General features: G+C 54.0%; 1 protein-coding gene across 2 annotated transcripts; it reads right to left on the reverse strand.

Moving 5' to 3' along the window:
• Window positions 1-1,211: 1,211 nt before the first annotated feature.
• IVD (isovaleryl-CoA dehydrogenase) lies at window positions 1,212-12,079 on the reverse strand. 2 transcript variants are annotated; one of them, XM_058666077.1, is made up of 12 exons: window positions 11,881-12,079; window positions 10,168-10,257; window positions 9,991-10,042; window positions 6,744-6,913; window positions 5,969-6,062; window positions 5,659-5,795; window positions 4,531-4,627; window positions 3,345-3,441; window positions 3,041-3,122; window positions 2,547-2,651; window positions 2,380-2,452; window positions 1,212-1,992 (listed from the first exon to the last, which is right to left on the reverse strand). In XM_058666077.1, exons 1-12 carry the CDS (start codon window positions 12,022-12,024, stop codon window positions 1,859-1,861), a joined length of 1,275 nt encoding a protein of 424 aa, XP_058522060.1. In that variant the 5' UTR covers window positions 12,025-12,079; the 3' UTR covers window positions 1,212-1,858. The 2 variants fall into 2 exon arrangements, with proteins under 2 accessions (XP_058522060.1, XP_004578234.2); XM_004578177.4 differs by having other exon boundaries at window positions 3,345-3,438; window positions 11,881-12,077.

The following is a 12,079-nucleotide window of genomic DNA, read 5'->3' on the forward strand; positions in this document are numbered from 1 at the left end:
TGGGCCCCTCGAACGCCCCCATTCCCGTCAACAGCATATCTGGATTGCAGCTCCAGTTCTGATCCTTGGAATCAAAACTGTCCTCATCTCTCAGAAAACACAGGGACAGGCTCCTTTTTGCTCTGAACCATCACTGCTGCTTTGGGCACCGTTCTTTCTTTAGAAATTGCTGGGAGGGGTCAGTGGCGTAGCCCAGCAGCTAAAGTCCTCGTCTTGAACGCACCGGGATCCCATATGGGCGCCGGTTCTAATCCCGGCAGTCCCACTTCCCATCCAGTTCCCTGCTTGCAGCCTGGGAAAGCAGTCGAGGACAGCCCAATGCATTGGGATCCTGCACCCATGTGGGAGACCCGGAGGAGGTTCCTGGTTCCCGGCTTATATACAGAGAGGAGGAGAGACAGAGAGGAAGATCTTCCGTCCGATGATTCACTCCCCAAGTCAGCCGCAATGGGCCAGTGCGCGCCGATCCGAAGCCGGGAACCAGGAACCTCCTCCAGGTCTCCCACGCGGGTGCAGGGTCCCAATGCATTGGGCCATCCTCGACTGCTTTCCCAGGCCGCAAGCAGGGAGCTGGATGGGAAGTGGAGCTGCCGGGATTAGAACTGGCGCCCATATGGGATCCCGGCGCGTTCAAGGCGAGGACTTTAGCCGCTAGGCCACACCGCCGGGCCCAAAAATAAATAAATCTTAAAAAAAAAAAAAAAAGAAATTGCTGGGAGAGGGGTAAAGTGCTGCTAAAGTGGGTCAAGTACTTAGACTCTGCCATCCCATCGGAGCACTGGTTCATGTCCCAGCTATTCTATTTCCAACCCAGCTCCCTGCTACGGTGCCTGGCAAAGCAGCAGAAGATGACACAAGTGCTTGGGCCCCTGCCACCCCCATGGGAGACCTGGATGGAGTTCCAATCTCCTACCTTTGGCCTAGCCCAGCCCCAACCATTGTGGCTATCTGTGAAATGAACCAGCAAATGGCAGATCTCTCTCTCCCTCCCTCCCTCCCTTCCTTTCCCTATAACTGTCTTTCCAATAAAAAATAGTAAAATGTAAAAGAAATCACCAAGAGAGATGGGAAAGGTTGAGTCATCTATCTGAGAGGCTAATGTGTCTCTGGCCCACTTAACCCAAGAGCAGTTTAAAGGTGCAGAAGTCATAGCAGTGCTAGCAGCTGGCAGAGGCTTCTTTCCATGAACACAAGCTTACAAGCTCATGGACTTCCTTTACAATGTTTAATACAAAACAGTAGCAGCCTCGGCGAAGTGGTAACAAAATTAGTGGTAGGGTATCTAGAGCGATGAGTGCAGGCAGCCTCAGCTGGAATGGAGCCAGCCAGCCAGGCCCGGCAGGGCAGGGCCTGTGCCTACTGCCCAGACAGCTGCAGATGGTCACATGGTCAGGACTGGACAGTGCCCATGGTACAGAAGGGCTCAGAGGTCCTGCCAAGGAGGCTGGTGTGAGCCAACCCTCCACAAACATGGCTCCTTGGGTCCCGTGGTAGGCTCTCAGTGGCACAGGTGCTCACAAGTTGCAGGAGTGGCTGAAAACAAGCCTGCCTTTCCTAGGCTTCCTGTACCAGAAGGGACTGCCAAGTCCAGTACATGGAGCTGCTGGAGCAGAGAGGGCCCCTAGTTGGAGGCTCACCCATGAACAGGGGATGCCCACCTCGGCCTGGGGAACCTCCGGCTCCAAGGGCAGAGAAGCAACCAGGATTCCTGACAAGCTTGCTGTGGGTGCTTGGAGGCCTTTCTGGCTGGTGGGCCTGGCTGTGAAGGTGACCCCATTCGGCAGGGGTGGAACCCCCACATCTCTCTTTGCAGAGAAAGGCCTCTGGGTGCTGGCAACAGTCAGTGATAGGATTAGGGCTAGCGGAAGTCTGCGTTGAAGGCTCTGCCGATGACCAGCCGCCTCACCTCGCTGGTGCCTGCCCCGATCTCATACAGCTTGGCATCTCGGAGAAGGCGGCCCATGGGAAAGTCGTTGATGTAGCCATTGCCACCTGCAGTCCACATGTAGGCAGAGTAGAGAGGACAACAGGATATGTGATGGGCAATGGGCAAAATGAAGCCAGCTGGTAGGAGTTGGGGCAGTGTGGCCTCCCCAAGTGCTGAGAACAGCAGGACCAGGAAAGGGGAACCCCGGGAGTGGACGTGGAGTGAGAGGTACAAGACCTCGGCACAGCAGAACTGGCACTCTGGCTCAGCCTCTGGCCTGGGTGCATAATTTCTGTGTGGGTTTGCCAGAGGCCAGCAGTAGGGAGGGTGAGCAGCCTCCACAGTTTGCCCAGTGGTCTTTCCATTTTCTCCTCCTCACCAGACAGCCAGCCCAGAAGTAGTTTAGACAGGGCGGGGAGGGCAGAGAGTGGGCGGGGTATTGGGCCACTCACCAAGACATTGGATGCCATCCAGAGCCACCTGCGTGGCACTTTCAGCGGAGTATAGAATGACGCCGGCACAATCCTGCAGGAGGAAGTGCTCTGAGCAGGGCCTGCTGGTCCTGTGGGTGAGCATGCTGCAGCCAGCCCAGCCCTGCCGCATCACACCCAGCTCTCACCTTGGCGGTGCAGTGGCCCTCATCACAGGCTTTGGCAACGTTGTAGACATACTGCCGACATGCCATGAGGCGTGTATACATGTCAGCCATCTTGCCCTGCATCAGCTGGGCACAAAGGGAGGCCACAGATCAATATGCTGGTGCACCTGTTGACCTGACAGCCAGGAATGGGGACTCAAGGCCGGGGGCGGGGAGGCAGGGAGCAGCTCTGGGAGTTAACGCCAGGCACCTGTGATCTCTGTGGGTGCATCAGCTGGAAACAGCCCTTGCTATCTCCGAGGTGCTGTCCCCAAGCTACCCCGGTTGCACACTGCTCACAGATGGCTGACTAGAAATGCCGCCCCCTCCCAATGCACCCCTCACAACCTGTGCATGTCGCCCTCCAGCCTTACAACGTCTTGTTCATTTGTCTAAGACAGCAATGGAGGTGCAACTGCAAAGAACTTCCCAACAACTACCAGAGCCCAACCTATAGTGCACGTTCCCTCTGCTACCTGGAAGTGGCCGATCTTCTGGCCGAAAGCCTCCCTCGTGTGCAGGTAAGGGATGGTGTTGTCGAGGACGGCCTGCATGAGCCTGTGGAGGGGGAAGACCTTGGCTGCCCTTGCCATGAATGTCCAGTGCCTGTGCCCCCTGCTCAAACCTCAGCAGTGGGGACGGGCCTCAGGGGCTGGGCTGCTGACACTTTCTGCCTCCAGGACCAAGCGGGACAGCCTGGAGCCTGGGAAGGAGCTGTTTGGCCAGCACCACCTGTTCCAGGGGCTGAAGGAGCCCAGTGCCCACGATGCCTGTACTTACCCAAGGGGCCCTCCAGCCAGCACAAGTCGCTCCAGGTCCAGCCCACTCATCAACACGTAGACACCCTTACCCACATGGCCTAGGACGTTGGCAGCTGCTGGGAAAAGTGCTGGTCAGAAGGTGGGGGCTGTTCACAGCTTATTCTCTTTTGTAAAAGGTACTAGGTTGGGAAATGTGGCTCTGGCACAAGACACTAGCAGGTGGCACATGGTCATCAATCAGCGTTGAAGGTGAGAGAGAAGGACTGAGCTGACCACTTCCCATAGGCAGGGGAGCTTCTAGGCCCACACCTCCTGTGGACTCCACTCCTCTCTCTGCCCCCGGAATGGCGAAGGTGGCCTGGGGATTGTTTAAAAAGCCAGCTCCCAACCCACTGCTGGGTCTTCCCACTCCTTAAACTGCTGAGGAAGCAGAGGATGACTCTGCCCCCAGGCTGGGTCCACTCTGGGCCAAGATCACCTCCTCAAAGAGGATCACAGCTATATCTGTGTCTAGGAGACAGGCCACATGGCACAAGTGACAGAGGCTATGAGGTGCCTCACCTAAGCCAGGCCCTGGTGGTGTGGGTAGGCAACCTAGGACTCAAAGTTGATACCAAAATCCTGCCAGTAATGCCGACTGAGTTTGGGTCTGCGCGGATCCCTAGCTGCTCCTGTTAACCATAGTGCCTGCTCTGGCCTCTGGGATGGTTCATTAGTGGCTGACTTCATTGGTGATCAGATCTACCCACGGTCTCCATTGCACCTGATAGGTGTGCCTGTCTTCCCATCATGCTACATTGTGTCACATATTCAGCTCTGCCTCAGGGCAGAAGCACTTTCCACTCTGCTGCTACTGCCTCTGTTCCTCTGCGCTGGCTTTCTTCAGTTTATTCAGGTGGTTCTCAGCACCTTTAAAGGCACACAGGCTTCCTGGCCAACGCTGAGCTGAGCGCTGGAGAGCACCAGTGAGCTGGGGGCAGGTTTTAGCTTTAGCCTGGGCGCTCAGCCATATGGGAAATAGCCTCCTGCCCTTCAGGCAGCCAGGCTGCGGCTGTGGGGGCTCTTCCAGGAAGGACAGCTGTACATCGCCCCAGGCCCTCAGGACAGCCACGTGTCACCAACCGGCTGGCTGACTACCATTAGCCTGCCTCCCAGCACCATAGCCAGCATGGGCTCAGCAGGGGGCTCCCCTCAGAGGCACTCACCAGGCACCTCGCAGTCCTCAAAGATGAGCTCACAGGTGTTGCTGCCCCGCATGCCCAGCTTGTCCAGCTTCTTGGCGGTGCTAAAGCCAGGCATGTTCTTTACAGGGAACAAGAGGAGGTTTTGGTTGCCCACTAGTCCTGACCAACAACGCTTAGCTCACTGGAGCCCCCAGGAAGCAGGTGCCTGCCTTTCTGCACAGCACGCCAACTTCCTGCCTGTGCCAGCCTTGGACAGTGAGCCCACTCCACCCTGAGCCCTGCTGTGCTGCTCCCTGCCTCCTCTCCAGGACTCATGGGAGCAGCTCTTTATCCAGTAAATGTCTGGTCTCCTGAGCCCACCAGGCTTGCTTTCCAGGGGGTATCCTGAGGGATTCAGTGTCCCAGTGAATGCCATGCCTCCTTGTTCTTTTGCAACTGCTTTGGGCTGGTCCCTGAAGTGAATACAGTCAACCTCCTGCAGCTGTGCTGACCAGGGCTGGGCAGAGCATGGTGTGTGCTGCTGCCCCGACCCCTGGCTTATAAACATGGCATTACACAACCTGGAGGCGTCCCAGCCCAGCCAGTGCCAGCCAGCTCTCCTTCCACAGCTGTGTAAACCTTCAGTGCTCTGTCCCCGGAGCTTACCACCAACTCCTGCCCTCTTGGGTCCCCAGTTTCCTACTCAGTCTCCTACTCAGGTCAGCTTCTGCCTGAAAACCACTTCCCTCCTCCCCGACATCTTGATTCTTTCCTGTTGTCCTCTACCAAAAACTTTGTACAGTTCTCATGTGTTCTTAAACCCAAGCCTCCATCCTAATGCCTTTGCCTTTTCCCCCTCTTGCCTTCCTCATTAAGATAGTTAAAGGCACGGTCTGCAGTCTCCCACCACCATGCCCACCTGGCTCACCCATGACATCCTGACCATCTCATCCACTGGCAACCACCTCCTCTTCCGTCTGCACCTGTCTGCCAGCCTGGCTCTACCCTCTTCACACGAGACCCAGCCTCCCTGCTCTGGCCTCCCCACTGTGAGCCCTGCAGGGCATACAGCATGATGGTTTTCATGATCACCTAAAGCAGCCACCTCTGTGAGCACTGGTACCACAAAGGGAAAGAAATGGCACCCCCTCCAGACACCCCAATGCTCACCTTCTCCACAATGAAGGCTGTGATGCCCTGGGATGCTGGCACAGCAGCCATGTCAGTCTTGGCATAGATGATGAGGACATCAGCATCGGGACCATTGGTAATCCAAAACTTGTTGCCATTCAGGATGTAGTGGTCTCCTAAGAAGCAGGGTGGTGGCTCCCTGCTCAAGCTGTCTCCGCCACTGAGTCTACAGTCTTACTGCTTGCTGGGAAACTGTTTTGGAACCCTAGCAGGGGCCACCCTGATCCTATTGCCCCCCACCCTGATAAGGTCTGTTCGTCTGCCCACTCCAGGTTGAGTGCCGCCTCACCTTTCTTTTCAGCTTTTAGCTTCATGGAGACAACATCAGAGCCAGCATTGGGCTCACTCATGGCCAGGGCTCCGATGTGCTCACCGCTGATCAGCTGCAAGGAAAATCCCAAGGGGCCTTGCTAAGAACCCCAAAGTCCCTGGGTGCAGCTTTGCGCTGCTTGCCTGGCACCCCTTCACACATCTCTCTCAGGCCAGCACACACGGAAGTGCTGGCCCCAGGGCAGATGTGCTTCCTCGAGTGCTCTGGAAAGTGTCCATCTACAGTCCAGTCCCAGAGCACTGGCCCTATTTTTAAACTTTGAAAAAATGAACTTATTTGTATTTGAAAGGCAAAGCACCAGAAAGGGACAGACATTTTCCATTTACTGGTTCTCTCCCCAGATGGCCACAACAACCAGGGCTGTCCCACGCAGAAGCAGGGAGCCAAGAGATCCATCTGGACTTCCCTGATGGGTAGCAGGGCCCCAAGCACTGGGGTCATCTCCCACTGCCTTCCCAGGTGCATTAGCAGGGAGTTGCTTTGCAAGCGGAGTAGCCAGGACTTGAACTGGTGTTTTGCTATGGGATGCTAGCATTGCAAACAACAGCACTGGCTGTGAGGCTGTACCACAATCTCAAGCCCCCTCCAGCAACCTTCCTTTCTTGATGCAGGTGTTTTAAAGAACTTCTGGTCTCTTCCTAAGCACACTGGGTGCTGGCAGCATACTTCTTCCCAAAACGTGTCTGACATGTCCTCTCCAGTGGTGCTGGCTGTTCAGGCACCTCCACCTTACCTTGGGGAGGTACTTCTCCTTTTGGGCCTCATTTCCGTTGCGCACAATCTGGTTGAGGCACAGATTGGAGTGGGCGGCGTAACTGAGCCCCACGGCCCCAGAAGCTCGTGATATCTCCTCCATCACCACCACGTGTTCCAAGTAGCCCAGGCCGGAGCCGCCATACTGAACTGGGATTGCATGGAGGGATTGGGGGGACAAGAGCAGGGTAATGAAGCAGGGCAAAAAAGCAGCTCAGATTAACTTGGACATTGGCAGGAGTGTTTCAGTGGCTGAAAAGAAATGCTTTGGGTAGCGTCTGTTCTAAGTCCCTTCCTCCCCCACCTCTTCCCAGTCCCTAGGAAGGCTACCAGGCTGAGACTTTGAACTCGGCTTGCAAGATTACAAAACTTAGGCCTGGCGGCGCAATAGCCTAATGGTTAGATCCTTGCCTTGCACACCGGGATCCCATATGGGTGCTGCATCAAGTCCTAGCAGCTCTACTTCTGACCCAGCTCCCTGCTTGTGGCCTGGAAAAGCAGCAGAGGACGGCCCAAAGCCTTGGGACCCTGCACCAGCACGGGAGACCCAAATGAAAGATCTTTCTCTCTGTCACATAATACAATGTAATTAATGAATTAAAAATAATAAATAAGAAAAAAAAGAAAAAAAAAGAAAAAAGATCTTTCTCTCTGACTCTCCTCTCTGTAAATCTGCCCATCCAATAAAAATAAATCACAGAGGGCCCAGTACGGTGGCGTAGTGGCTAAAATCCTTGTCTTGGATGCGCTGGGATCTCACATGGGTGCTGGTTCTTATCCCAGCAGCTCTGCTTCCCATCCAGCTCCCTGCTTGTGGCCCGGGAAAGCAATTGAGAACAGCCCAAAATCTTGGGACCCTGCATCCATGTGGGAGACCCAGAGGAGGCTCCTGGCTCCTGACTTTGGATCGGCACAGTACCAGCCGAAGCGGCTCACTTGGGGAGTGAATCATTGGATGGAAGATCTTCCTCTCTGTCTCTCCTCCTCTCTGTATATCTGACTTTGCAATAAAAATAAGCTTTGAATTAAAAAAATAATAAATCATAGAACTCATTTTGCCTGCTGCCGCTGGCCAGCTGAGGTGTGGTTTGATTCTGGATGATCTCCTTGATGAAGGCAAGGGACCTGAGCACCTGCTACTCAGGAAAACCACAGAAGCACAGGGACAGGTGAACAAATGGAGAGGGAGGACCCAGGGTTTAACAGAGAAACACAAGGCCAAGGACTGGGGAAGTGGCCTACACCTCAAGGAGAAACTCAAAGTCAAGGGTGTGTGTACAAAACACCTGACAAGATTTTACAGCTAAGGCATGGATGTAAAGCAGCAGGATGGGGGTGGGGACATGGGAGGCACATGTGCAAGACAGTCTGGAGGTGAGCTGCGCAGCAGTGAGCAAGCAAGATGCCAGCAGTGCGTTCCAGAACTTATTAAAAACAGTTGTTCTCAAAATAAATAAACACACACACACAAACAATAATAAGTTAAAACAATAAAAAAACAAAAGAAACAGTTGTTCCTTCAACAGCAGTGGCAGCCCTGGTGGCTAGCTGGGTGTTCCCTCTGATCCAGAAGGCAGGCTGTGAAAAAGGGAGGTCCAAAGGTAACAGGCCAGCTAGTGGAACCCGGACCTTGGAGCTCACCTTTTGTTCAAAGTCCTTCCCTACTTTCAAGCATTTTCTTTTTGGGTAGGGCCCGCCAGCTGCTGCCTCTTCCTCCAGTGACAGCAATTGGATTTAGTCACCGTGTTCTAGAAGGCTCACAAGCCTCCAAATACCAAGGGAGAGTGTGCCTTGCCCTCAACTGTTTCATGTCCAGAAGGTCTGTTTTCGTTTTAGAAGATTTATTTCTATTATTGGAAAGTCAGATATACAGAGAGAAAGAGAGAAAGAAATAAAGATCTTTCGTCCACTGATTCACTCCCCAACTGGCTACAATGGTTGGAGTTGAGTTGATCCAAAGCCAGGAGTCAGGATCCTCTTCTGAGTCTCCCACATGGGTGCAGGATTCCAAGACTTTGGACTGTTCTCTACGGCCTTCCCAGGCCACAAGCAGGGAACTGGATGGGAAGTGGAGCAGCTGGGACACAAATCGGCACCCACATGGGATGGCAGCACTTGCAAGGCAAAGATTTAGCCACTAGGCTATCACACCTGGCCCAGAAAGTCTCAGTTTTTGAGTGGCTTCATTTTATGGGAATTTATGCTGTAAGTTTCTATACTCATTTAGAATCGCAGGGACTTTACCTCCTAATAGAGAAGGAAAGGACACAAAGGGAAGCTTATGGTTGTTCCTCGATATCCGTTAGGGATTGGTCCCAGGACACCCTCCCCTGCCCCAAGACACCAAAATCTGTGGATGCTGATGTCCCTTTTTTGATTGGTATAGCACTTGCATATATTCTCTGCAGTCATTCCATGTACTTTAAATCAGCTGTTGGTGGCTCATACAGTATACAACACAATGAACATGTTAGGTTATACTGTATTGGCTAGGGAACAATGGCAAGAAAAACGCCTGAACATTTTCATCACAAATACAATCTTACCCCCAAAGTATAGTCCCTCGGCAATCAGCTGAGCCTGTGGGAATGGACTGGCTGTGCCTGCTCTACCTCCCTTCTCATGCTGAGAACGAGCACAGGCCCCAGGTTGGTGGGCTGTCCTAGCATTGGCTGGGGAAATAAAAGCTCATTTCCCCACTGGAAGCCAGAATGAGCCCAGAGACCCCTGCCCTCTACTCCCAGGGGTAGCAGACCCACAGGGTACACGGACATGCCCTCGACAGCCCACTGTATGCATGGAGCCTTCAACATCCTTCTCAGTCCCGTTTATTCCCAAAAGAGCTCGGGGCCAGGATGTAGGCAGAGGACACAGGCAGTGGCCATAGGGACAAGCCTGCGTTGACTGCTCCTGCCTTGGGGCAGCCGGCAGGATGAACCTTAGGCAGGAAGGGAGGCAGTGGGACCCAGGGTCTGCTGCAGTATATCACCAGGGGAAGCCCGCTAAGTATGTGGCGTCCAAGAGCCTGAATGGTCCTGGCCTAGTCTTTTCACCTTCTCCCATTACTACCTGAAAACCGCAAGTGTGTCCTTGTCTCTGGGCCACCATCAGGAGCTGCTTTCTCAGGGTTGTGGGAGAGCGAGCTTGGGCTTTCTGAATGTGTTCTTTGCCTCTCTTACCACTTCTTTTGGGATCATGTCAAGGGCCACACCAAACACCACACTTACCAGGGGCTGTGATACCCAAAACTCCCAGGCTCCCCAGTTGCTTCCAAAACTCCTGCCAAGGAAATGGGGCGAAGATGCTGTGAGGAGACAGCCAGTGCCATGTGGCTGGAGCAGTGGGACCTGCTGGGGCTGTGTGAGTCCAGGTCCCCCGCCCCGGCATTGGACCCTCAAACTCACTCGCATGTTCTTGAATTCGTTGCTCTTGTCAATCTCCTGGGCCTTGGGGGCCAGGTGCTCCTGAAGGAACTTAGTCATGGTCTGACGAAGCTAGGAGAAAAGTAGACAGTTATTGCAGAACCCACGGCTGCCTGCTAAGGGCAGTCTCTCCAGCTGAGGGTGCCCTAGCAGCACCAAACTGAATTTGGGACAGAAGCAGAGCCCATAGTGCCCGCTGCCTTAGAAGTTCTTTGTGTTTCTTTGGTCCTTGGTATAGACAGCTGCAGCATGTCACTCTCTACTTAAATCTACAGCCTTCCATGTGCTTAGAATAAACCGCCAGCCCCTTCCTCAGGCCCACAGGTCCCCGCTCACTGTGCTCTTGTCATATTCCCTTCAGTTCTAGGCACAAGAGACAGATGACTCAAGAGGATTAGAACCCCATTGACAGGAGAAGCTGACATTCAGGATTGGGTGCCAGGACCTAAGAAAGAACTCTGAAGTGACTGAAAGAAGCTCTGCAGGTGTGCTCACACGTTTAGGGCCACAGGAGACTTGCATTCCCGGGCAGGCGCCAGGTCCAGCCCCCAGGGAGCACCAGGTCTTTCCTTCCAGAAGGGTTCTGACTCAGCTCCGGCTATAATGGCTCCTTTCGAGTTCTTGTTCAGGGGCCAACACTGCAGGCATTGTGGGTTAAGCTGCTGTTTGTGCCATGGACATCCCAAATTGTAACACAGGCTGAAATCCAAACTGCTCTGCTTCTGACCCATTTTCCTGCCAGTGCATCTAGGAAGGCGACAGTTGATGGCCCCCGCCATCCAAGTGGGAGCACAGGGTGGAGTTCTGGGCTCTGACCCAGCCCCAGCTGTTCTAGGTACCAGGGCAGTGAACAAGCAGCTGGAAAATCCGTGTCACTTTGCCTTCCACATAAATAAATGCATACTTATTTATTTTTATAAAGGAAAGTCAAGGAGAAAGATTTTCTGTATGCTGGTACACTCCCCAAATGGCCACAATGGCCGGAGCTGAGTTTATCCAAAGCCAGGAGCCCAGAGCTTCTTCTGGGTCTTCCATGTAGGTGCAGGGTCCAAGGACTTGGGACCATCATAAGCTGCTATCCTAGGACACAAACAGGGAGCAGGATGGGAAGTGAAGCATCTGGGACATGAACTGATGCCCTTACGGGATCCCTACACTTAAAGACAGAGAATTAGTCAGTTGAGCCAATGTGCTGACCCCAAATTAAATAAATCTTAAAAACAAAACAAGCCAACAAGTTGACAGAAGGACAGCAGACCACAAAGGCATTTCAAAGCCCCCTAAAATGTTTCTTGGGAAGAACTGCTGCTAATCATGAAGATCGGCCTGGTGTGTGAACCAGAGTTTGGGCATAGGAGGACGACCAACAGACTGAGGGCCCTTTGCCCCACGTGGGGTCCCCACCCGGTGCCCCACCAACGAACCATCAGGTTCCCAGCAGCTTCCTTCGCCTGGACACTCCTACCTGCCTCTAGACGCCAGGTCCTGCTCTGTCAAACCTTCCCTCCGTAGACTTGAGGATGAAGTCAGACACCCAAACCCAAAGAAGGTTGGACAAGCGGCACATCCTGTTCCCAAGCTGGCGCTCCCACCCCCCCCCCCCCCCAGGGCACAAGCTGCGGGGAGTGGGCGAAGGGCTGAGGAGGGCACAACCGGACAGGGCCCAGAGGGTCGGACAGAGGTCAGTCTGCCTACCTGCTTCTGCTCCTCGCTTAGCCTGTTAATAGCATCGTTCACGGGCAATAACGAATACACTCGCTGAGACAGCAAGACAGTGAGCGGCGGCCGCAGCCTCCACCTCACCACCCGCCGTCCCAGAAGGCCAGCCGCAGTCGCCATCTCTGTGTTGCCGGGAGGAGGGAACCAGAGCTGTAATTGAGCCAGTTCTTCCGGT

Source organism: Ochotona princeps, chromosome 6 (assembly GCF_030435755.1).
Source record: "Ochotona princeps isolate mOchPri1 chromosome 6, mOchPri1.hap1, whole genome shotgun sequence".
NCBI lineage: Eukaryota > Metazoa > Chordata > Mammalia > Lagomorpha > Ochotonidae > Ochotona > Ochotona princeps.